This window comes from Rana temporaria, chromosome 7, assembly GCF_905171775.1.
Source record: "Rana temporaria chromosome 7, aRanTem1.1, whole genome shotgun sequence".
Taxonomy (NCBI): domain Eukaryota; kingdom Metazoa; phylum Chordata; class Amphibia; order Anura; family Ranidae; genus Rana; species Rana temporaria.
Genome location: NC_053495.1, coordinates 181,573,372 through 181,598,450, shown reverse-complemented (window position 1 = coordinate 181,598,450; position 25,079 = coordinate 181,573,372). Strand labels below are relative to the sequence as shown.

Below are 25,079 nucleotides of genomic sequence, written 5' to 3'. Positions count from 1 at the left end.
ATGTTTCCTAACCGGGAGGAACCCATTAACAAACTAGGGTTAATTACAGGAGAATGGGGGAGGGGGCCGTCATGACATGTCCTTATGCAGAAATAGATTTTACTTCCTGAGAAAGAAGAAGGACCTTCCTTATTGGTTCAGACACTAAGGCAATAGATTGAGGCCTCGTACACACGCCGAGAAACTCGACGGGCGAAACATATCGTTTTTCTCGTCGAGTTCCTTGTGAAGCCGTTGAGAAACTCGACAAGCGAATTTTCTCCATTCCCGTCAAGGAAATAGAGAACATGCTTTCTTTTTGGCTCGTCGAGTTTCTCGACAGTTTCCTTCGACGAAAATGTACACACGACCGGTTTCCTCGGCAAAAAAATATCTCCCAGCAAGTATCTTGCTGTTTTTTGCCGAGAAACTCGGTCGTGTGTACAAGGCCTGAGTCTTCATGTGTTCTAGCTTTGAGTAAAATGGTAAGCATTCAAAGCTTGGTCAAATGTTTACTGTGGTCTTTGTCTATGTTTGGGAGATTCACTCTCCTAATTTATCCTGGTTACCAGTGTAGGCAGGATCTCAGATATTTTAGATTAGTCATCAGCTTATGCCCCGTACACATGACCGGTTTTCCCATCGGAAAAACTGCAATGAGAGCTTTTCGTCAGGAATCACGAACATGTGTATGCTCCATCTGACTTTTTCCCACAGGAAAACTGCGGAAGGAAAGTAGATGATATGTGTTTGTATTTATGTAAATAGTTTTTGCCGTCTTTGTACTTAAAAAACTATTTTTGTATATAGAATTTTCACCACCCCCTCAACCTCAATGTGTATCTTAACTGATCACGTGTTTCTCTAGATTCATTAAAAAATCAGCAAACCTTAATGCTTTCTAAAAACACTTTGGAACATTAGAAATGGTTGCTATTACATACTTTTACCAATTTTCTTCTGCTCAACAAAAACTTTTTCAGTAGGTTGGATACTTGCACTTTAGTGTATGTAAATATATTTCCATATAGGGCATAGACTGAATCTGCCTGTTGTATGAATATTCTATACTAAATTCACCAAATCAAAAATTGTCATTTTGAGAATCTAGTATAAAAATGGCATTGTTTGTTGTACAGTCCCCCCTATGTCCTAATATATATTAAACAAGTTTGTGTTCCTGGGTGTTGACTTTTTTTTATGAGAGCCATACGTTGCTCCTCACAAACTTTCTTAATTTTTCCTATATACGGTATGTTTTCTCACCTGTGCTTCAACATTCTTATGCTTGATCTGGAGAATAGGCATTTGTAAGACTTCAAGTCCTAGACGCAATCTTATTCCACCACGGTTGATAAGTGGTACTTTGGTATCACCAATGCTGCTGGTATGGATTTCTTTCAAGGAGAGAACTTGTCTGCAAGAGAACAGACATTTATATAAATTATTGTTCAAAACCTTATATAAAAAAGAAGACAATATACAAAAAATCTCATATGAAAACATGCATTCTCTCTGTATTAACCAATAAGATGGGAATTGTTGGTAACTGCAATCCTACTGACCGCTACATCAGCAACATTTTCCATTCAGACCACTTTCTATAGGTGGGACCAAAGCAACCTATAGATTATTGATTACAACTAGAGAAAACATGTGGTCCTAGAAAATATAAAATAGACTATGTTTAGGTCAAACAAAATCTTTCCTAAACTTTTTGCTAGAACATTTGTTTTTCAATGTCAACTGTGTCCCCATTGAATAGATTTTCCATCACTATTTGTGAAAATAATGAAAGCTCTTAAAAGTGAAGCTGTGCCTAGATTATGCACACTAAAGTACATACATTTTTGTAACAAGCAGTAAAAGCACTTTGGAAAAAAACACCTCCATTCAAGTCTGTAGCTATAGACATTGTGGAGAGATTCTTTAAACTTTAAATTTATAACAGAGGCACTGAAATCCTATTTTTTTTTCTTGCTACTTTCAAATGTGATGGAATTTTAGCAGCCCGCCTGCCCTTTTAGAGACACACAACAATTGATTTTAAGCTGTTGGAACTTTAGAGTCTTAAGCTGGATACACACTATACAATTTTCTGTAGATTTTTTCCTTTACCAAAACCATATAATATGAGGTCAAACCTTAAAAGTTTAAATTTGTATGCAATCAGGCAGGCCTTTTCACTACATAGTTTTGGTAAATCTAAAGGAAATCAGATTACAAAAGCTGTTTTAATGCTTTTTGAGAATATGCAAAAACATGAATGTCAAAAGCTTGTCCACGGGGATACTTTAATATAGACACAGGCAGCAACACAAATGTTTTTTTATGACAATACTAGAAAAAAAAATGTTTTTAGGAATTTTTTAGAGATTTTCTTTACTTCCTTATCTTTGTGACACAAAAGAAATCTCCAAACGCAGGGCACAGACAGCTACAAAAATATTATATTATTAGGGGATAGAATGGAAACCTCAGCCATGAATATCTGACAGATGCTCAAGATTTCTCCAGCCTGACATAAATAATTGTAAATGAATAGCTTCTTCATATGGATATTCTTTTATTTAGGATTAGGGCCCATTTAAAGGTTTTTTACTTTATTTTTTTTTGACTGATAACAAACAAGGTGAATATTGATCATCTGCTGATTTCTGTAAAAGCAGCACACAACTCTGCTACGTGGGCAGAGCTCAGCTTAAGCTTTGGAAATCTAAAGAAGACCTCCTTTGAAGCACAGTTTGAGGCAAAAATAAAAAGATAAAAATGAATAGCCCATTAAGATGAAAAAATAACAAAAACATTTTTTGTTGTAATATTCAGCTTTAATCCAGGGATTTCCCCCTGTAGTACTTTTTTTACTGCGCCGCTACATGCCTTCAGTTTGATAGCCAACATTATCCAGTGCACTTCCTCTGAGCCCAGCTGATCCTGGACCCTGGATGATGTATTCATGATTACAGAGCTGCATTAGTTTGTGTCTTTTATATTCTACAAATTAAAACCCTTATAGCATAAGTATGTGATAGACTGATATTCTTTTTGTAAAACTGTAAATACTCTACCTGACTTCAGTTACTGCAGATCCATAAAGTTCAAAAAATGGGGCAAACTGTGTTTGTTCCCTGGCACGGACTTCATCAATGACTGCATCATTACCCTTGAATCCAAGTTTATAGGTGAACGTCTGCAGTCTGCGCAAGTGCCTGGATTTCTGAAGAGAGGAAAGCAATAGGGAAAGACTAGTGAATATTATGTTTTACCCTTGCCTCCTCCAAAACCTGATAGGGCCTCCCCAGAGAGACAAAAACTTTCCCACAATTTACTATAACCCAGGCTGATTGGCCAAAAAGCAACAGGGGGGGGGGGGAGTATTATAACTGCAATATTATTAAATATATGGCAGGTATGACTGGGACATTCAATTGACCCCCATGTCAGCTTCCTTCAGACATCCCTTTAGCTAAAGATTTATCCAGTTCCTTGAGTGATAAATCATATTAATTAAGACATATTACTTCTACATTTCTTTGTACTTGCACTTAACTGTGAAATGGCAAAAAAAAGCCCTGTGTTGCTAACATAAGCTAAAGTTCATCATACCTGCTGACATGATCTGCAGGGCTCCGCGAAGGGCATTCCAATTCTGTGTATTAACCGATTCTCACATCTGTCAAGATCTCTGGATTTAATAATGATGACGGAGTTTGGTTTATTCTCAACTTGATGGACCACATACCTGGTCAGGCAATTTCCAACAATGGATTCCTAAAGGAGTAGGAAATAGTGTTGTCAGCTGTTAATTTTCTTTCATATATTTATAATTATTATTATTTATAATTTGTTTGTGTTCTGCATCCCTGTCCTGTTTTCCCTATTTGATTATGCTAAAAGGAGGTTGCTGTGATCACAGGGCAAGGCGGGAACTTTAATTCTTGATACATCTTGCATTTCGGCATTAAGTTAGAATACCCATCAAGCATGGAAGACTAGAGAAGGTAGACACCCTACCCAACAGTCTACCCCCAAAAATATTGCCTACTCTGTATATATTGTCTACTCTGTATATTTATTTACAATGTTTTCCAATCTGTTATCATATCTTCTTAGGTATAGATAGAGCCTGGTGGGATTAAAGGAGTTGAAATTACTGTTTACAGGGTATAGAGACATAATAGTTAACTGATTCATTTTAAAAATGATTAAAAATAGATAAAAATCAATCATATAATGTACCTACAGTTTCAGTTTCGTTTTTGCATGTTGTTTCCTGCTATTGTGATGTACAGAGCACAGAAAACGAACAATGAGGACATGAAACCAGGACTGCAGTAAGGTAAAGGAAGCTATTTAGTGACCCTTTAAGGTAGCCTCTGAACTCTTTATTTTGTGGACACTCAAATGGCAAGCTCTTCCTGCCATAATTCCTAATGCTTTTCCTGTCAATCTGGAAGTTTTAGATGCTTCCACCATGTTTTATGTGTTCCAGCTTATCCTGTTACATTCTCTATACCAGCCCCTCTCAACTCTTTTAACATGGTGGAACCATTGAAAGAACTTTCAGGGAACCCATTCTAATAATTATTTTATCTACAACTCACGAGACATTCGTTTGAACAGTAGGTTGTAGATATAAGAATAAATAACCTTTCAGCTTTCAGGGAACCCCTTCTAATAATTACTATATCTACAACTCACGAGACATTCGTTTGAACAGTAGGTTGTAAATATAAGAATAAATAAAACAAAACGAAATGGTGTGTAGGAATGGGCTTCTCTATATGCAAACATTTTTTTTTTCTGAATAATAATGGCAAGAAAAAATGCAGACAGTGAAAATTAGAGGTCAGTGGAAAATTAGCCCCTTACACTGGTCATCAGTGAAGGGCTCAAGCACACTAGTAGTCAGTGGGAAGAAAGCTCTTTACAATGATGATCAGTGGAAAGAATTTTCCTTACATTGGTGGTTAGTGGGAAGAAGGTCCCTAAAACTGGTGATCATTAGAAAGAATACATTATTGACTAACTGTGTTAATGCATCGCTTGTATTGTAAAAATTTGAATAAACATTTTTCTTGTGAAAAAAAAAAGAAAGAATACATTATTAAGTTAATTGGCGACATTGGTAGCTTATCTGAGTGGTACAATTTGTTCATTGACAAAAGATCCCCTAGCAACCTATGAAAAGGCTGCTCTATACTATAACATTTATAAAAAGTGGGAACCTCTCAAAGCAGCCATAGCAGGGGTATAGACCTAGGAAATCAATATTTCAACAAGAGCTCGTCCACCCCCCCCCCCCAAAAAAAAAATATCTAATGAATGTCAGGTGCTTAAACTATAAAACAATCCAATAAAAACTGAAATATCATTCTTGGGTAAACTGACCTTTAGTTGTTTGCAATATATACTTTCATATCATGCGTCACAACTTTTCTAAAATGTACCAAAACCTTCAAAGTTGCCAAGCAAGAACTATACCTTTTCACACTTTTACATATTTTGATATATTTATGAAGAATATGTAACATTATTAGCGTTAGCGTCATTTGTTTTTGCCCCATAACTTCAGTAATCATTGACAAAAGTTTCTGTACTAACCTCTTCCACGTCATAAACATTCTCTGATCTCCTGATATCAATGTTTAACATGTTGAGGACGCCTCTCATGAGGTTGACCACAACTGTTGGCACATGTTCTTCAGCAAAGATGTCTCCAACTACACCATGGGAGTATTCAAACTTGAAAGGATTCTTGAACTCCTTTGCAATGGCTTCGGTCAGTGTGGAGGATCGGGTGAAAGGCTGTTGGGGCCATATTCCATGATATTCTTTCACGTCAACGTTATAAGCCTGGTGAAGACAGCGGAAAAAGAAGTTAGAATGAATGTTTTTTAAGGTATTAACCAGTGTAGGATGGCAAAAAGTCTTTGTACTAGTCATAGTAGTTGTATATGATTACCAATTCCATTAAAGGACTGCAGTTGTATTCAAATTGTCTTAGCTATTGTTATTATGAGCACATGAACTAAATGGTTTCTTCTGCTACTTTTTCATCTCACACGCCAGTCCTGCTGTACAGGGACTGCAGGAGACTGATATCAGGTCAAATTCAGGTACTAACACTGTTGCATTTAAAGTGATACTAAAGTCTCGTTTTAGATGTTATACTAACCTGCTCTGTGTAGTGGTTTTACACAGAGCAGCCCTGATCCTTCTCTTCTCAGGTCCCTCTTCAGTGCTCCTGGCCCCTCCCACCCATTGAGTTCCCCCACAGTAAGCAGCTTGCTATGGGGGCACTCGAGCTGAGCTGCAGCTACCTGTATTTTTTTCATTCAGATGGCCCCGCTCTCTCCTTTTTGGCTCACTGACTTTGACAGCAACGGGAGCCAATGGCACTTCGCTTTGCTGTTTTAGCCAATCAGGAGGGAGAGTCCCAGACAGCCGAGTCTCTCGTGCAACATTGCTGGATCAAAAGTGGGCTCAGGTAAGTATTAAAGGGACTGAGGGGGCTGCTTCACACAGAAGGCTTTTTATCTTAATGTATAGAATGCATTAAGATAAAAAACCTTCTGCCTTTACAATTTACTTTAATAAAGTGTATTAATGAATACAAAGCTGCATTCATTTGTGTCTTTTATATCTGCCTAGATCAAAGGTTTATCATTTGCACTGAAACTTCAAGAATCTGAATTGTGTAAAAGAAAAAACTGGTAGAAATGTTGAAAAGGCTAATTACAGGCATACCCCACTTTTATGTACATAATGAGGTTAATTTACTAAAACTGGAAAGCGTAAAATCAGGCTCCCTTCTGCACAGAAAACAATGAGCTTTCAGGTTTTATACCAAAGCTTAATTCAGGGGTCTTCAAACTACAGCCCTCCAGGTGTTCAGGAACTACAATTCCCATCATGCCTAGTCATGTCTGTGAATGTCAGAGTTTTGCAATGCCTCATGGGATTTGTAGTTCCGCAACAGCAGGAGGGCCGTAGTTTGAGGATCCCTGGCTTAATTGAACAAGCTGGAGTTAGAAGCTCATTGGTTTCTATGCAAAAGTGAGCCTGATTTTGAGCTTTCCAGCTTTAGTAAATAAACCCCATTGTGTACTTAAAAGTGGGGTATGCCTGTATTTCTTAGATAATTTCTGCTGGTAATGCAATTTCCATTATCTCCTTACCTGGCCAAAAACAAGTTACATTTGGTCATGGCTTGGATATAGGACAGGAGGGGGAAGTGTTCATTTACAACACATCTTTAAACTCAATCCTTTTTTCCCCATCATCATAGATAGAAATTTAAATAAGTGAACAGAAAAAAAAAATGTGCTCTGGACTCCATTTATTACCTCAGCAAGGAACATCTTTTGACCAATGCTACCGATCCGAACCCATAAGTTTATCTTCAGACCAGCTTTGGTAAGTCCATTTTCTGGAAGACCGTTTAGAAGAACTCCTTCATAGACGTAAAGATAGGTCTTGGAGGGATTTAAGATTTGTGCTGTAAAACAATATAGAAATATTAATTAGATAGTTATAAGTTCACAGTGAGGAGGAAATGCCCCTCTAGGAAGGGTGTCTGGATATGCAGCCCTCCTCCAAATGGGAACAGCAGGTGCAGGCTAAGCTTAGGCAATTGGACGAAGAGAAAATTCTGGAGATCCGCACTCAAAATCAATGCCTTATAAAAAAAGAGGTAATAATCCAAAAAATAAATATGAATAAGCACTTTCGAAAGTATGAAACGCATCAGCTCCTGTATTCAGCTGTTTGCTGTGGCTTGTATTTTTGGGATTATTACCTCTTTTTTAATAAAGGCATTGATTTTGAGTGCGGCTGTCCAGAATTTTCTTTTCATCCAATTGTATAAGTTCACAGTAATGAGCAACTATTTTTTATTGACACCTTAAAGGGATTTCTAAGCAAAATTATGCTTTCACAGCCGATAGCGCTCCGTTCATATCTTGTCTCCCCATGCAGAAAAATATACAATTTTACAGTCAACCTACAGACTATACATTGCAACTCAACTATTGAGATATGCTGTATACAAATTGTACAGAGACTGGGCAGGGGATAGGGGCTGATTTCCCCCCTGGGCCAATAATAGTAAAATATGTTGGGCTAGTGGCCCTCAGTGGAGATACTTTACCATTTACCCTTCCCAGGCACTTTTAAAAAATAAGTACCGGTAAATATTTTGCATGGATTTTTTAAGCTAAACTGTGGGCTTTCAATGCATGCTGGGAATTATGGTTACATAACATGTAGAGGACTATAGTGGATCTATTATTTGAAAGCATTCAGAAGGGTTGTTCTTGTTTCACTTATCAACTAGCCATGTTCTTCCTTTTCATTATCTCTTATCAAAGAAAGAGAACTGGCAATCCAATGAGGCATTAGAGAAACAAATAACAAATGTTTCTTCACACACTTTAAAAAATTAGCCTGGATACAGATAAATTAGATCTTTAGCCATAGGGCAGGTACAGTGCTGTTCCAGTTTGTCTTTTACATACAAGTTGCATTACTTATTATTATTACTTATTGCACTTACCATTTTGTGACCTTTCACTACCTGTAAAGAGACATAAATATAATAATGTTAGTATTTAAAAAAAAACATTATCCATATAATAATACTTTAAATGTGGCAATGCATCGCATTAAATTTAACAAAAAAGACAATAAATAAGAATTCAATAAATTTATAAGTATTCTAAATTATGAAAAAAATGTATTTAATTTAAATAAAAATAAAAACTGTGTATATGTGAAAAAATAAATATAAGTAAATGCTAAAAAAAAAGATCTTTATCTAATTGTCAAGAAAATAATAATGATATTAAAGTGATAATAAAAATGTTATAATATGGAAAGGCTACTCACTCGCTAGTGCGAGCAGTAATGCTAGGATGATTCCCCTCATGATGATGGTGAATACCTGACTGAGGACTGCCCACAGTATTTATAGTGAAATTTTCCTGAGTACGTCATTTTGGAAACTGCCATCTCCAGTAAATTATTAATCTGCAACCACCCTTTCCAAATTTGTTTTTTTGCAAAACAGCTATTTTGTTTTTAGAAAGAAAATCAAAACTTTAAAATGTAATATGTCCAACACATCCCTCAGGCCATTTAACATATTAAAAGGAATTTATAAATTCCATTTTTATTTTAAATGTATCTTGTACAATTTACCTAATTGTAATTTAGTAAGAATGGTAAATAATTGGGTAGGTCAGGATAACTTTGTTTTTGGTCACAGTGACAGAATATACCAGATCTAATCTTGCTGATAAGAAATGTGAATGATTCAGCCAAAACAAATTGAATACAAAGACAGACTGACTATATGATTTATTTAACTCTGTTGCATAATCTATAATTATTAATATAACCAATAATTCTGGCTTGTATTTTTCTCATAGCATGAGAATGGGGATTTTATTATTAGCTTACTTCTACAAATTGATCTAGTCAATTGTTATATCATAAAACTGTGTATTATTGTTAAATTGCATTCAACAAAATTGTTAAGCATAAAAGCATAAAAAAATCAACTTGGTTGCTGAGTGCGAAAAGATCCTTCCTTCTGATATTACATATTGTCAATATTCAACTATCAACATTCTATGAGGCCTCGTACACACGTAAATGAAACATCGTTTTCCTCGACGAGTTCCTTGTCAGGCTTGTGGAGAAACTTGACAAGCTTTCTTTGCATACACACTGTCAAGACCAAATCTCCTCGTTCTCAAACGCGGTGACGTACAACACATACGACGGCAGGGGAAGTTCGATTCCACTGGCACAACCCTTGGGGCTGCTTTTGCTAATCTCATGTTACTGCGTGTTAAGTAAAAGTTTGGTAAGAGACAATTTGCACTTTTCAGTCTGTTACAGCGTGACAAATGTGCTATCTCCATTACAAACGCTACTTTTACCGAAGGTGCGCTCCCGTCTCATACTTTATTCTGAGCATGCGCGGGTTTCTAAGCATACACACGAACGTGTTTCTCGTAGAAAACCAGTCCGACGAGGAACATGACGAGGAAATTGAGGAAGGAGAGAACTTGTTCTCTTTTTTTCTAGTCAAGTTCCTCAACAGTTTTCTCGATGAAAAACATACACACGACCGTTTTCCTTGGCAAAAAAGTTTCTTGATGGATTCTGTCGAGGAAAACGGTTGTGTGTACGAGGCCTAAGAGTCACATAGGTTTTCCCAACTGTTGTAGATTATTAGTGCTGTTAGTGCTTTAGTGATTAGTGCTGTTTGAAATTTCTGCTGCTTTTCATAACATAGGTGTTGATTTACTAAAACTGGAGTGCAAAATCTGGTGCAGCTGTGCATTGGTAGCCAATCAGCCTCTAACTTCAGCTTGTTCAATTAAGCTTTGACAAAAAAAAAAAACAACAACCTGGAAGCTGATTGGTTTCTATGCAGAGCTCCACCAGATTTACACTCTCCAGTTTTAGTAAATCAACCCCAAAGTCAACTTCTTTAGTGGAAGTTTGCATTATGCCAGGACTTGGGTATCATCTAAGTGAAGATCTCCATCGTGGTACCAGCAACCAAGAAAAGCCCCTCTCAGATATTAAAAGAAATCACCCAGTGTGGTCCAGAACCAATTTGGTAATGCCCCAACAAAAAGCCTCTAAACAAAAGGACAAACAGACTCTTGGAATGACTAAAATGTTTTTATGCGTGCTACTGTTCTTATTATTATAAATAATAATAATAATTAATAAATAATTATTTATAAAAGGTGAAAATAAAATAAAAAATTGTGCTTACAAAACAAAAATCCAACATTTACAAAGTGAGTCAATTTAAGATTTCCCCTGCAAATATTTGATTAAAAAAGGCTAAAATAACAAGTGAAAGCTAAAAAATTTTTTTTACAGAACTTGTTTTTGATGGATAAAGAAAATCACATCACCTACTGCGCAGAATATAACTTACTCCTCGTAACCAAAAAAGCCCTGTAAGATTTATATAAATCGTTTTAGTCATCTCTAAAATTATCAAAACCATTCAGCTCTATAAAACTGAGCTAGTGCTTCATATGTTGCGATCTAGAAATTACCCATAATTTTTTTTTTTTTTTTTTTTTTTTTACAAATTGTTCATATGTTTCTGTCAAATTGTTTGACCCTCTCTCTTTCAGGCTGATATACTTAAGAGAGAAAAAGCAAATATCTACTATGCAGCGCTGTAAAAAAATATTATCAACGCGTTTCATCACTAAGGGACTTTTTTTTCAAGAGATTTTCTTTTGATTGTAGATTCCTTTTGGGTAGCAGTGAGGCCCTTATGAAGTATGCCAAGGGACTGCCGGTTGACCATTTCCCATTTTAATTGGATATGATCAAAAAGGACTTCTGTATATTAATAGTGCAAGGGCCAGATTCAGGTACAATTGCGGCGGCGCAACGTAACCCGTTTACGTTACACCGCCGCAAGTTTTCAGTGTAAGTGCCTGATTCACAAAGCACTTACCTGTAAACTTGCGGCGGTGTAACGTAAACCCATCCGGCGCAAGCCCGCCCAATTCAAATGGGGCGTGTACCATTTAAATTAGGCGCGCTCCCACGCCGGATGTTCTGCGCATGCTCCGTTCGCAATTTTCCCGATGTGCTTTGCGTGAAATTACGGCGGCCCGAAGTGTTTGTGAATCGCGACGTGCGTAACGTACTTATGCCGAAAAAAAAATTCAAAATCGACGCGGGAACGACGGCCATACTTTAACATGGTGGAGTCATTTTACACCATGTTAATAGCACACTTAACTTTGCAACGGGAAAAAAAGACTTGCGCCGACGTAACGAACGCGAAAACCTTTGTGGATCGCCGTAACTGCTAATTTGCATACCCGACGCTGGAAAACGACGCAAACTCCACCTAGCGGCGGCCGAGGTACTGTATCCTAAGATCCGACGGTGTAAGTCAATTACACCTGTCGGATCTTAGGGCTATCTATGCGGAACTGATTCTATGAATCAGCCGCATAGATACGACAAGAGATACGACGGTGTATCAGGAGATACGCCGTCGTATCTATTCTGTGAATCTGGCCCCAAGTGTATATCATAGATTGCCTCTTTATAATTTCCTTGTATATTTCACATAGGGTGAACAAGTCCATGAATTACCTCATTATGGTTTTCATTACACAAGGTGATGTTTGTAAGCTTTCATTGAAGATGTTTTGTATGTTTCATCAATACAGTTTCTAGATTGTAAGCTCTAACGAGCAGGGCCCTCTGATTCCTCCTGTATTAAATTGTATTGTAACTGTCTTCCCTGATGTTGTAAAGCGCTGTGCAAACTGTTGGTGCTATATAAATCCTGTATAATAATAATAATAATAATAATAATAATAGTGTATGCTCCTGTTAGCCAACTATCCTTTCTGAAGAAGCCGGAATAGGTGAAACATCAGAGATGTTATCTGGAGATAATTATGATAAAAAGGAACGCTTGTATTGTTTGACATGTTTTACATTTTTTAAGTGGATTTTTAACATATTTTGATTGGTAATTGGAGGTGATGATACCTTGGTGTATGTTTAATCGGAATTGTTGAAAATATATGCCTTTCTCAAAAGGAGCACTTTTTGAGAAATTACGTTTTTATTTGAATCAATTGAACGGTTACATATTTATAAACACTAAACTTTTGCAATCTGTATTGTTGCAATTTTTTGATAAATGTTTTATTGCACATCAATATTGATTGTTTTAATGTATATTGCAAGGTGTATAGGTGATAGTTTTTTACAGCACTGCATAGTAGATATTTATTATTTCTGTTTGTAATAATATTTTAGGGGTTTTGCATTGAAGCAGCAGTGATATTAGTTATGTACTTTTTTATTTATTGGTTTAATATCACTTTCAGAGTGTGAAAAAGGGGCGATTTTCATTTTAAATTGATTTACTAAAGAAGCTGAAAATCTTCACTGAAAACATATAGGAAATATTTTCCTTTGCTTTTCATGTGATCTTCTTTTCTCCTATCTTGCTCTCTCTCTCTTTTGCTACACAATTTATTTTCCATGCTGTAAGATTGCCATACATATCTAAAAAAAAAAGTTTTAATTAAGCCATGTGCACATCTCACCCTTTAGAAAAAGAATAATAAAAAAAAGATTGTTTATTAATATATATCTCTATCTATCTATCTATCTATCTATCTATCTATCTATCTATCTATCTATCTATATATATATATATATATATATATATATATATATATATATATATATATATATATATATTACATCTTTAATATAATTCATTTATTAAAGATGCGATTTTTAGCCTAGCCTTGTAAACCTGTGCTCACTTCCAAACACAAACATCCAATCAAATTAAAGAGATTTAAAAATAATAAAAATTACCAAATTAGAAAAATATTACCATTTGAATATTTGAAAGGAGGTATAATGAAATAATGTAAACATTACTTGTTCAATAATTTACCAGTTTAGTTGTATGTCTCTTCATAAATAACTCATGTTTCATAATTAAGATGATGTACGCTACTTATTTGAATATTTGCCAAATGTTATATTAATTATGCAGCCCACAATGCTGAGAATATACCATACATAATTAGCTTTCTTTTTTCTATATATAACTCAGGGGTTTTATTGAAGGCTGGATAGGAAAAAACAGGTAATAATAATTATAATAATATATTGTTTTGTTTTATAAATAACAACAACAACAATGATAATAATAATAATAATAATAATAATAATAATAATGATATAATATAACATAGCAGTTGTTATATCTATGCAAATAATATGAATTATAATAATAATAATAATAATAATAATAATAATAATAATAATAATAATAATAATAATAATAAGAGTAATAAACAATATCCTTATTGTCCAAAAAATACCCATATACATCCACTACTTATATTATCTGTTTTTCATGAAATTATTTTTTACAGTGTTTTTCTGCCTCCTTGTAATGTATTCCATGTGCTCCTAAACCTCTTTTTTCCCCTCCCCTCGCTTCTGTTTGTTTGGAACGAGTAGTGTACATTAGTTGCAACCGCTCTATGCATGCTATAAATCCCATAGTCCATCTCAGGAGTAAGTAAAAGAGGATGGCTATGTTCATAGGCATGCACCTGGGGTGTGACAGATGTGCCTGGGCACACCCTAATCACCCCATGCAACGCAAATTCCCCAGGCTACCCAAGCCTACCCCCACAGCAATGCCAGCTTGCCTCTGTCCCTTTATCAGGGGTCTGTTCAGGTCCCTAATATTTCACCAAAGCACCCCAACAAGGCTCTTCAAGTGGTTGTAAACCCTCTCTGAGAACTTTCACCTACAGGTAAGCCTAGATTAAGGCTTACCTGTAGGTGCTTGCAATATCTCCTAGACCTACTCGGTTTAGGAGATATTTGCATTAAATAATCCACTGATGTCTACAGCGCATTCGCGCGCCATAGACAACGGCACAGGCTCACTGAGCGTGCCGTTGCTGAATGGTATCATGCTCTTAGTGTTGGCTCCCGCATGCATGTACGCTGCTCCGGCCAGTCACAGCGATGAAGCTGCGATACCCGGAGGGAAGAGGGTGAAAGATGGAAGCTTCGTGGAGGCGAGGAAATCGGGGACATTGCAGGCTTCGGTTTCAGGTAAATGACACATAATGGGCTACTATGCAATGCATAGTAGCCCATTATCCTTTACCTTTGCAGGCAAACAAAGAGGAAGAAAACCCATAAGGGTTTACTTCCTCTTTAAAACATTAAAAAAAAAATGATTGTAAAAAATATTAATAACATAAAAAAAAGAAATACTGACACCGTCCACTGCTCTACTGATACGTCCACTGCTCTACAGACAGACACCATCCTCTGACGCCATTCATGTGTCTGTGTGTGTGTGTATATATATATATATATATATATATATATGTGTATATATATATATATATATATATATATATATATATATATATATATATATATTTATATTTATATACATTTTGAGCTTCAGGGGCACACCTTAATGCAATAGGCTGCGCACACCTATGGTTATGTTCCTCCATACAGTGAGACCATTGAGAATGAACATAGCAATCCTCTAAATAAAAGTCATATCACAGCAAGAAAAAGAAAATGTAAAAAAAAGTTTGGAGATTTGGAGGAGGATGAATGCAGAATACTTTTTTGAATAATTATAATAATAATAATAATAATAATAATAATAATAATAATAATAATAATTATGATATACTTAACCAGAGTTAAAGTCACATTAGTCAGAAAAATATGGGTGGTAAAAATTCTACAACTGCAGTATGGTAAATATCCAGAAGATGGCAGCAAAACCCTTTTTTCCAAACGTAATAAGACAGCATTTAACTGGTTCCTACTCTTATGGCTCAATTATTTTACTATATTTTTCCCAGATTTACTTTTCTGTGTTTTTTTTTTAATGCTGTAAATACATCTTTCTATAGCTAATCATTGGTTGACAACTGTTAGCTGTCTAGTTACACTATATAGGCTTACTGTCACTCCAAAGACATGCTGGTAAGTTAATTGGCTTCTGCCTAAATTGGCCCTAGTATATGAATGTGAGTTAGGGACCTTAGATTGTACGCTCCTTGAGGGTAGGGACTGATGTGAATGTACATTGTATATGTAAAGCGCTGTGTAAATTGACGGCGCTATAGAAGTACCTAAATAATAATAATACTGTCTGTTACTTAAAAGATATAGTCCTCCTCTAGTGCTTGACAAAGCAGATGTAGTTTGCATGCATTGTTTTCAACTATACGCAGACTGGAAGATTTGCATTGTGAGACACTACAAAGCAGGTAGCACAGCCTGTATATGTAATAACCAAATATGGTTACCTTAAATTATAAAGGTATAAGGTATAAAATCTAGCTTTGCTCCTAGGACTTTCATTGGGGTGTATTCATTTTTGCAACATGGTCTTGTTTGTGCAAATTGACAAATCTTGGTTGCAATCAATGACCCGCATTTGTGGGAGTATTTTGTAGTATAGTGTCTCATAGAAAATTTGATTCTCAAAGGAAAGTAAAGGTTTTCTGGCAAATATGCTGAACACTGCATATGTGTGTGTGTGTGTATATATATATACACGGTATCTCACAAAAGTGAGTACACCCCTCACGTTTTTGTAAATATTTTATTCTATCTTTTCATGTGACAACACTGAAGAAATTCCACTTTGCTACAATGTAAAGTAGTGAGTGTACAGCTTGTATAACAGTGTAAATTTGCTGTCCACTAAAAATAACTCAACACACAGCCATTAATGTCTAAACCGCTGGAAACAAACGTGAGTACACCCCTAAGTAAAAATTTCCGAATTGGGCCCAAAGTGTCAATATCTTGTGTGGCCACCATTATTTTCCAGCACTGCCTTAACCCTCTTGGGCATGGAGTTCACCAGAGCTTCACAGGTTGCCACTGGAGTCCTCCTCCACTCCTCCATGACGACATCACGGAGCTGGTGGATGTTAGAGACCTTGCGCCCCTCCACCTTACATTTGAGGATGCCCCACAGATTCTCAATAGGGTTTAGGTCTGGAGACATGCTTGGCCAGTCCATCACCTTTACCCTCGTCTTCTTTAGCAAGGCAGTGGTCATCTTGGAGGTTTGTTTGGGGTCGTTATCGTGTTGGAATACTGCCCTGCAGCCCAGTCTCTGAGGGGAGGGGATCGGATCATGCTCTGCTTCAGTATGTCACAGTACATGTTGGCATTCATGGTTCCCTCAATGATCTGTAGCTCCCCAGTGCCGGCAGCACTCATGTAGCCCCAGACCATGACACTCCCACCACCATGCTTGACTGTAGGCAAGACACACTTGTCTTTGTTCTCCTCACCTGGTTGCCGCCACACACGCTTGACACCATCTGAACAAAATAAGTTTATCTTGGTCTCATCAGACCACAGGACATGGTTCCAGTAATCCATGTCCTTGGTCTGCTTGTCTTCAGCAAACTATGTGTGGGCTTTCTTGTGCATCATCTTTAGAAGAGGCTTCCTTCTGGGACAACAGACATGCAGACCAATTTGATGCAGTGTATGGCGTATGGTCTGAGCACTGACAGGCTGCCCCCCCACCCCTTCAACCTCTGCAGCAAAACTGGCAGCACTCATACATCTCTTTCCCAAAGACAACCTCTGAATATGACGCTGAGCACGTGCATCAACTTCTTTGGTCGACCATGGCGAGGCCTGTTCTGAGTGGAACCTGTCATGTTAAACCGCTGTATGGTCTTGGCCACCGTGCTGCAGCTCAGTTTAAGGGTCTTGTCAATCTTCTTATAGCCTAGGCCATCTTTATGTAGAGCAACAATTCTTTATTTCAGATCCTCAGAGAGTTCTTTGCCATGAGGTACCATGTTGAACTTCCAGTGACCAGTATGAGAGAGTGAGAGAGATAACACCAAATTTAACACACCTGTTCCCCATTCACACCTGAGACCTTGTAACACTAACTAGTCACATGACACTGGGGAGGGAAAATGGCTAATTGGGCCCAATTTGGACATTTTTAGTTAGGGGTGTACTCACTTTTGTTGCCAGCAATTTAGAAATTAATGGCTGTGTGTTGAATTATTTTGAGGGGACAGCAAATTTACACTGTTGAAACCGAAGAGTGCAAAATCTGGTGCCACGGTGCATGGTAGTCAATCAGCTTCTAACTTCAACTTGTTCAATTAAGCATTGACAAAAAAAACTGGTAGCTGATTGGCTACCATGCACAGCTGCACCAGATTTTGCACTCTCTAGTTTTAGTTAATCTGTCCCAAAGCATGTGATAAAAATAAACCCAGCCAGTTAAACACTTTAAATTAGCAGACAATGCTCTCTTGTTTGATGCCTAGGGGGGGCATAAGATGCCTAAAATGTTGTTTTTTAAGAACATTCCAGTGAATAATATGACTAGGTCCCTCTGAACAATAATGTCCATGACATTTCTTAACATTTTACCAAATCTTAAAATCAGACTGATACTAACACGCTGCCCTGCCAGGTATGTACACAGTTCCTGTTTATCTTTCATTATTATGACATGACTAGAGGACATTGTGACCCTGGCATCTGATGCCATCAGTTTTGGCTGAGGATGGAAAAATAAGTAGTGAAAAGACCCCACAGTCAGCCGCCAGTGGGCAGTGCTAATAAGTTTTGGTTTCAAATAAAAAATATAGACAGTTTTAGGAAATTAAAAAAATTAATACTAAAAATGTATGATTAGAAATGTCATAGAGATATTGGTTTAGATGAAGGCTTTATATACTTTTTACATATTTTAAATTGGGGGGAAGGCTTTCTTTTTTGCAGTTTTGTTTTGAATATTACATTTTTTATGTAATTTATGGATAAAAACCTACATTTTGAAACATCGATTTTTTTAATTTTTACCAGTGTTAGTTTTTTATTTTTAATGGCTTCACTGAAAAAATATACCATTTATTCCAAAGGTCCATTTACAATTACACTAAAATGATGTTATTTGCAAATGAAAAAAAGTAAATTTTTTCCAGTTTTGCAAATTTTTATGGAACACAAAACATTTATAAACAAAATGAATGAAAAAAAGTATAAATATTTATAAATTAAAAAAAAATCATCAGAAAAGCAATAGCTAAGGGAAGAAATAGTTAATGAGGGCTGATTAACTCAGTGTTAATAAACTGATTAAGTAGTAATACATTTTGCTTGTGTATGTTGTATGTAATGTATTTTTAATTTCATTTTTTTTTTATACTTTTATGGTTTCTTCAAAGCCCAACTCCAGGAAAAAGTTGACTAGGCTTTCTTTTATTGCAATATTGTTTTGAAAAATGCAAAGTTTTATATCTTGTATGTAATCTATAGAAAGGATTTTTTGTTTCCTCATTTACTTACTGTATTTACTTATTGACACTTCGGACACTACACTAGATACCGGGTGCTTCTAATTTTCCCTTTGAACCTTCGAAAATGTGTTTCTTTTGTATATTTTGTATTTACATGTACTTCACTGTTTTGCTCCCCGGTGTGGGATCCTTTTCTTTTTTTTTGCTCAAGCCTGTATCTTGTTTTTTTTTTTCTCAATTGAAACTATTGTACCAGAACATTTATTTATTTATGTTGATATTTTGACTGGTTCTATTTTTTTAACTAGTTAACTGTTAAAATTTACAATTTATTGCTAAAAAGACCACATTTTTTGAAAAACAAAAAGTTTTTTTTTAGTTTCTGTCATATAATTTTGTTTTCCCCTTCACTGATGGGCACTGATGAGGTGGCACTGATGAGACAGTACTAATGGTCACTGATGAGTTGGCACTGATAAAGTGGCACTGATGGGCACTGATGAGGAGGCACTGATATGTAGAATCAATGGGCACTGATAGGCGGCACTGATATGCAGTACTGATGGGCACCAATAGGCGGCACTGATATGCAGCACTGATGGGCACTGATAGGTGCCAATGATAGGCACTGCCAAGTGGCACTGATCGTCACTGACAGGTGGCACTGATAGGCGGTACTGATTGGCACTGACAGGTGATTGGTACATTTGAGGGGGGGGGCTGTGCTGATAATCAATGTGCTGATCGGCTCTTCATGTCAGCATGAACCGAGAAATGCTGTTTACTGGCACTTCCTAGTTCATGCGATTATCAGCTGTGATTGGTCACAGCTGATCACGTGTGCGCCCTCGCCCTCGTGCGCTGGCATGTTATCCTGCTGGACGTCAATAGACATCCAGTCAGGATAACAGAACCACTTTCCGGATGTCAATTTGCTATTGACCGGGCAGGAAGTGGTTAAAGGTTAATTTCCCACATTTGTGGCTTTTTAAATCACAATTAGTGTCTGTCTATAAATAGTCAATGAGTTTGTTAGCTCTCACATGGATGTACTAAGCAGGCTAGACACTGAGCCATGAGGAGGTAGAAAAGAACAGCCAAAAGACCTGCGAAACAAGGTAATGAAACTTTACAAAGATGGAAAAGGATATAAAATGATTTCCAAAGCCTTGAATATGCCAGTCAGTACTGTTTAATCACTTATTAAGAAATGGAAAATTAGGGGCTCTTTTGATACCAAGCCAAGGTCAGGCAGACCAAGAAAGACTGTTAGGTAGATTCACAAAGAGTTAGGCCGGCTTATCTACAGATAAGCCGACCTAACTCTGAATCTAAGCCGACCTATGTTTAAGTGTATTCTCTAACAGAGATACACTTAAACATATCTAAGATAGGACGGCTTGCGCCGTCCTATCTTAGATTGCAATGTTTTGGCTTACCGCTAGGTGGCGCTTTCATTGCGGCCAGCGTAGATTATGTAAATGAGCAAGTATGGCCGCCGTTCCCGCCGCGAGGTTCGAATTTTTTACGTTGTTTACGCAAGTCGTCCGCAAATCGGGATTTACGTCGTTTACGTACGCGTCAAAGTCAGTAGGCCCGTACGGCCTACTTAGCCGCAATGCGCACTGGGAAATGTAGTCGCCCGGCGCATGCGCAGTGTCAAAAAACATAAAAAACCGTGAGGTCAAGCCTCATTTCCATACAACACGCCCCCCTCCAAGTCATTTGAATTAGGCGCGCTTACGCCCGCTCGTTTTAGGCTACGCCGCCGAAAATTAGCAGGTAAGTGGTTTAAGAATCACTACTAGCCTAACTAATTTACGGCGGTGTAGCCTAAAAAGACTAGGCTAGGCCGCCCTAAAGTTAGGCGCCCCTACGTGAATCTACCTATGTGTGTACAGTATAAAATACATTGCAGTCAGGGTACAGTATGTAATACATTGCAGTCAGTGTACAGTATATAATTCAGTGCTGTCGGTGTACAGTATATAATGCAGTGCAGTCAGTGTACAGTATATAATACAGTGCATTCAGTGTACAGTATATAGTGCACTGTAGAGTATAGAGTGCAGTGCAGAGTATATACTACAGTGCAGTGCAGTGTATATAATACAGTGTAGTGCGGTGTGGTAAAAAAAATTCCCATAATGTATGGAAGGACACCAAGGAGAAGCAGATGCTCATAGGCCATTAAAAGAGGGTAAGCAGCCTCTGTGTCTACAGTGATAAATGGTGGTCGCGGACATGGTGCATTCTCTGCAGGCAGGGCACGCTTGTCCTTTTTTTCTGCTGCTGGCCGTGTTATTGAGCCACAACATGCAGAAGAGTTGGTGGAGTAGATAACTAAGCTGCCCTCATCCTGCTCATCCTCTGTCATCCAGGCTCATGCTAGTTTGCCTTACAAAGTAGCTGCCTATTCCACCGGCTCCTTGTCTACAGTTACTCCTTCCGTAGCCCCACCATCATGCACAGAGGAGTCACTAGAATTATTGGACCATAGTGTCAGTTATTTGTTGCTGGAGTATGCGCAGCAATTTGAATACTCCAATGTTTGTTCCCAGGTTGAGGAAGTAACGTGAGCCTAGAGAGAGGGGATGCCATAGAAGGACAAGAAACTAGTAGTCGTGTTCCCCCAGCTGCAGCATACTGCCAAGTTTGCGCCAGTGATGAGGAGAGAGGGAAGGATGAGGTCACTGACTGTACTTGGGTGCCTGAGAGAACAGAGGAGGAAAGTGAGGAGGAGGTACAGCTCCAACAAGGCAGGATGTCCTCCAGGGGCCCGGCTTATGTGCAGCCACCCTATTGCATCACACCACAGAGCTCCACAGGTGCAGGACGCTGCTGACTCCTCGCTGATTTCCAAAAGTTCATTGGTGTGGGCTTTTTTCAACACACATGTGCAGCAGACCGCAGCGTTGCTGTTTGCAATTTCTGTCTGAAGCAGATCAAGCATGGCCAGAACACCAGCCACTTGGGTACCACATGCTTGACAAGACATATGATGACCTGCCATGCAGTCCGCTGGCAACAGCACCTGAAAGACCCACATCATAAAAAATTGTTGATTTTACCAGGCAAATTTCCCTACCTCAGTTGCTGAACCGTAAAAAAAATAATAAAAAAATACTGTTCCAGCCATCCACATGCTCAGCGTCTAAATGCTAGCTTGTCCAAATTGCTAGCATTATATCGGCTGCCTTTTCATCTGGTAGACTCTGCCCTCTTTTTGTGAATTTGTGGAATGTGCTGTACTACAGAGGCAGGTTCCAAAAATACATTTATTTTCAGGTAAGGCCATTCCAGCTCTGTACCGTCATGTGGAAGGCAATGTTTTGGCTTTATTCAACAGGGCAGTCAGCAGCAAGGTTCACATTACTGCTGACTCATGGTCCAGCAAGCATGGACAGGGACTTTACATTTCCTTCACAGTGCACTGGGTAACTCTGCTGGCAGCTGGGAAGGATACAGGACAGGGTTCAGTGTTGAAGCTTGTTCCACCACCACGCCTCCAAAAAGCTGGTGGTGATTCTGCCACATCTGTCTGATCCACCCTTCCTCTTCTTCCTCTATGGGCTCATCTGCTGAATTGTCCCCTGAACCAGCAGTGCCCCCTAAGCGTTCAAGGGGCTACGCAAACTGGCTAAAAGATTCCATGTGAACAGGAGCTACACTGGGAAAGAGATTCTATAAGCTCTGCAGGGGCAGGCTCAGAGGTAGTTGACGCCACTGCAGCTTGAGCCGGGAATGGTTGTATGCGTCAATGGCAAATTGTACCCCTTCACATTCATCAAAAAAGTGTCAAAAAGTAAAAACCACAACAGACAGTTTTTGATAATTAGTTTATTAACCACTTCAGCCCTGGAAGTATTTACCCCCTTAATGACCAGGCCATTTTTTGGGATATTGCACTGTGTTACTTTAGCTGACAATTGTGCGGTCGTGCGATGCTGTACCCAAACAACATTTCCGTCTTTTTTTTCCCACAAATAGAGCTTTCTTTTGGTGGTATTTGATCACCTCTGCAGTTTTAATTTTTTGCGCTATAAACAAAAAAAGCCAGACAATTTAAAAAAGAAAACAATATTTTTTTATTTTTGCTATAATAAATATTCCTCAAAAAAAATAAAATAAAGAATTTCTTTATCAGTTAAGGCCAATATATATTCTTCGACATATTTTTGGTAAAAAATCGCAATAAGCGTATATTGATTGGTTTGCGCAAAAGTTATAGGAGATACATGTACGGCATTTTTATTATAATTTTTTTTTTTACTGGTTATGGCAGTGATCAACAACATTGCGGCGAATGGGATGCCTCGCGGTGACTACTGTCTCTTGGCTTCGACAGCTATTATATAGGCAAGGGCGAGGCCACCCAGTGAAGTAACCAAGTGACCCCACCCCTTCTGACACCATGTGATGTCAGGGGGACGGGGTCACCTGGTTAGGTCTCACACATGTGGTATCCCCATACTCAGGAGGCATGACAGAATGTCTTTTGAGGTGTAATTATAAATATGCCTACGCTGTGTGTAAGACATAACTTTGTTAAAATTACATCTTTGCAAAAAAAAACATTTAATTTAATTTCTCCATTTTGCAAAAAATTGTGACAAAAATGTACAACGTAAAAAAAACTCAACATACTAAATCTTACTAAATGCCTTGAACTGTCTACTTTCCAAAAAGGGGTACCTCTGTGGGTATTTGTACTGTCCTTGCATTTCCATGAATTTTTTTAAATAACGTATATACAATAGTTTTTAGACTACAACTTTCACCCAGACTAAATAATATTATACTGTACATTGATTTTGGTAATAAAAAAATTAAATTGTTTAAGAAATGTAGCAGAGTACATTTTGACCTAAATTTATGAAGAACGATTATTTATTTGCAAACTGTTATAACATAAACTAAGAAAAAAAGGATTTTTTTTTCAAACTTTTCTATATTTTTCATTTATAAAGCAAAAAATAAAAATCTCAGTGGTGATTAAATACCACCAAAAGCAAAAAATAAATAAAAAATTTGGGTACAGCGTTGCATAATTGTTTGTCATTCAAAGTGTGACATCGCTGAAAACTTAAAAATGGCCAGGGCTGAAAAGGGGTGAAAGAGTTTGGTATTGAAGTGGATAACGCTTCAATAAGACAGAGATGTAGAATCCAACACAATTTAACTTTAGCCAATAGCAGTGCAGAGGATACTTTTCCACTCTTTTGAAGTGTAAGAAAACAATGGGGTTGATTTAATAAAACTGGAGAGTGCAAAACCGGGTGCAGCTCTGCTTAAAAAACAATCAGCTTCCAGATTTTTTTTGTCTGGCGGATCCGAGCGGGCCACCCATTGACTTCTATGGGCAGACGGATGTGTCTGCTGACACCTGCCTACCATCCGATCCTACAAGATCCGCTCAAAACAGACAAATTGCCATACGTTCGCCATCCGTTTAGCGCAGTGGTCTCCAAACTACGGCCCAGGGGCCAGATGTGGCCCTTTGCTTGGCTTTATCTGGCACTTGGAGCACTATTTCTTCCCACTGAGACAAGACAATTCTGCCAACTGATATCAACTATGGTGTACCATTTCTCCTACTGACACCTACAGTGAGGTACTATTCTTCCCAATGAAATCAACGATGGGGCAATGTTTTGTTTTGATGGGGCAATTTTTACTCCCACTAATGCAAAGAAAAATTTAAACCCCCAATGGCCACAGTCTGGCCCCCTAAAGTCTGAAGGACAGTAAACTGGCCCTTTGTTTCGAATGTTTGGAGACCCCTGGTTTAGCGGGTCGGATCGGATGGGACCAGATAAAAATGGACAGGCTGTCCATTTTTGTCCGATCTCCCCAGGCTCTGACAGGTCCATCTCTGCACAGTGAGTGGAGATGGATCTGTTATCTGCCTGCTCAGTGGGGATCAATGGAGCGATCCCCTGCTGAGCTAGCAGAGTCCGTCCAATGCATCTGCCCCATGTGACAGGGGCCTAATTGAATAAGCTGAAATTAGAAGCTGAATGGCTACCACGCATAGCTGCACCAGATTTTGCACTCTCCAGTTATAGTAAATCAACCCCTATGACTTTCCAAAGCCCCTGCAAAGTACTAATACTGACTGAGGGAACATGGAAGAATACATATAATTTGTATATTTGTATATATTTCAGTATGATATAATTTAACATTGCTCATTAAAGCGGTTGTAAA

General features: G+C 37.8%; 1 protein-coding gene across 1 annotated transcript in view; it reads right to left on the bottom strand.

The window, feature by feature from the left end:
- The window catches only part of LOC120945972 (vitellogenin-A2-like), a 67,504-nt gene extending 58,587 nt beyond the window's left edge, over positions 1–8,917 (bottom strand). Inside the window, exons 1-7 of the mRNA XM_040360579.1 lie at positions 8,869–8,917; positions 8,537–8,557; positions 7,329–7,480; positions 5,584–5,835; positions 3,586–3,750; positions 3,048–3,196; positions 1,246–1,396 (exon numbers count right to left, since the gene is read on the bottom strand). Coding sequence (XP_040216513.1) covers positions 1,246–1,396; positions 3,048–3,196; positions 3,586–3,750; positions 5,584–5,835; positions 7,329–7,480; positions 8,537–8,557; positions 8,869–8,908 — 930 coding nt within the window. The 5' untranslated portion in view covers positions 8,909–8,917. The remainder of the gene's footprint in view (positions 1–1,245; positions 1,397–3,047; positions 3,197–3,585; positions 3,751–5,583; positions 5,836–7,328; positions 7,481–8,536; positions 8,558–8,868) is intronic.
- Positions 8,918–25,079: the final 16,162 nt, after the last annotated feature.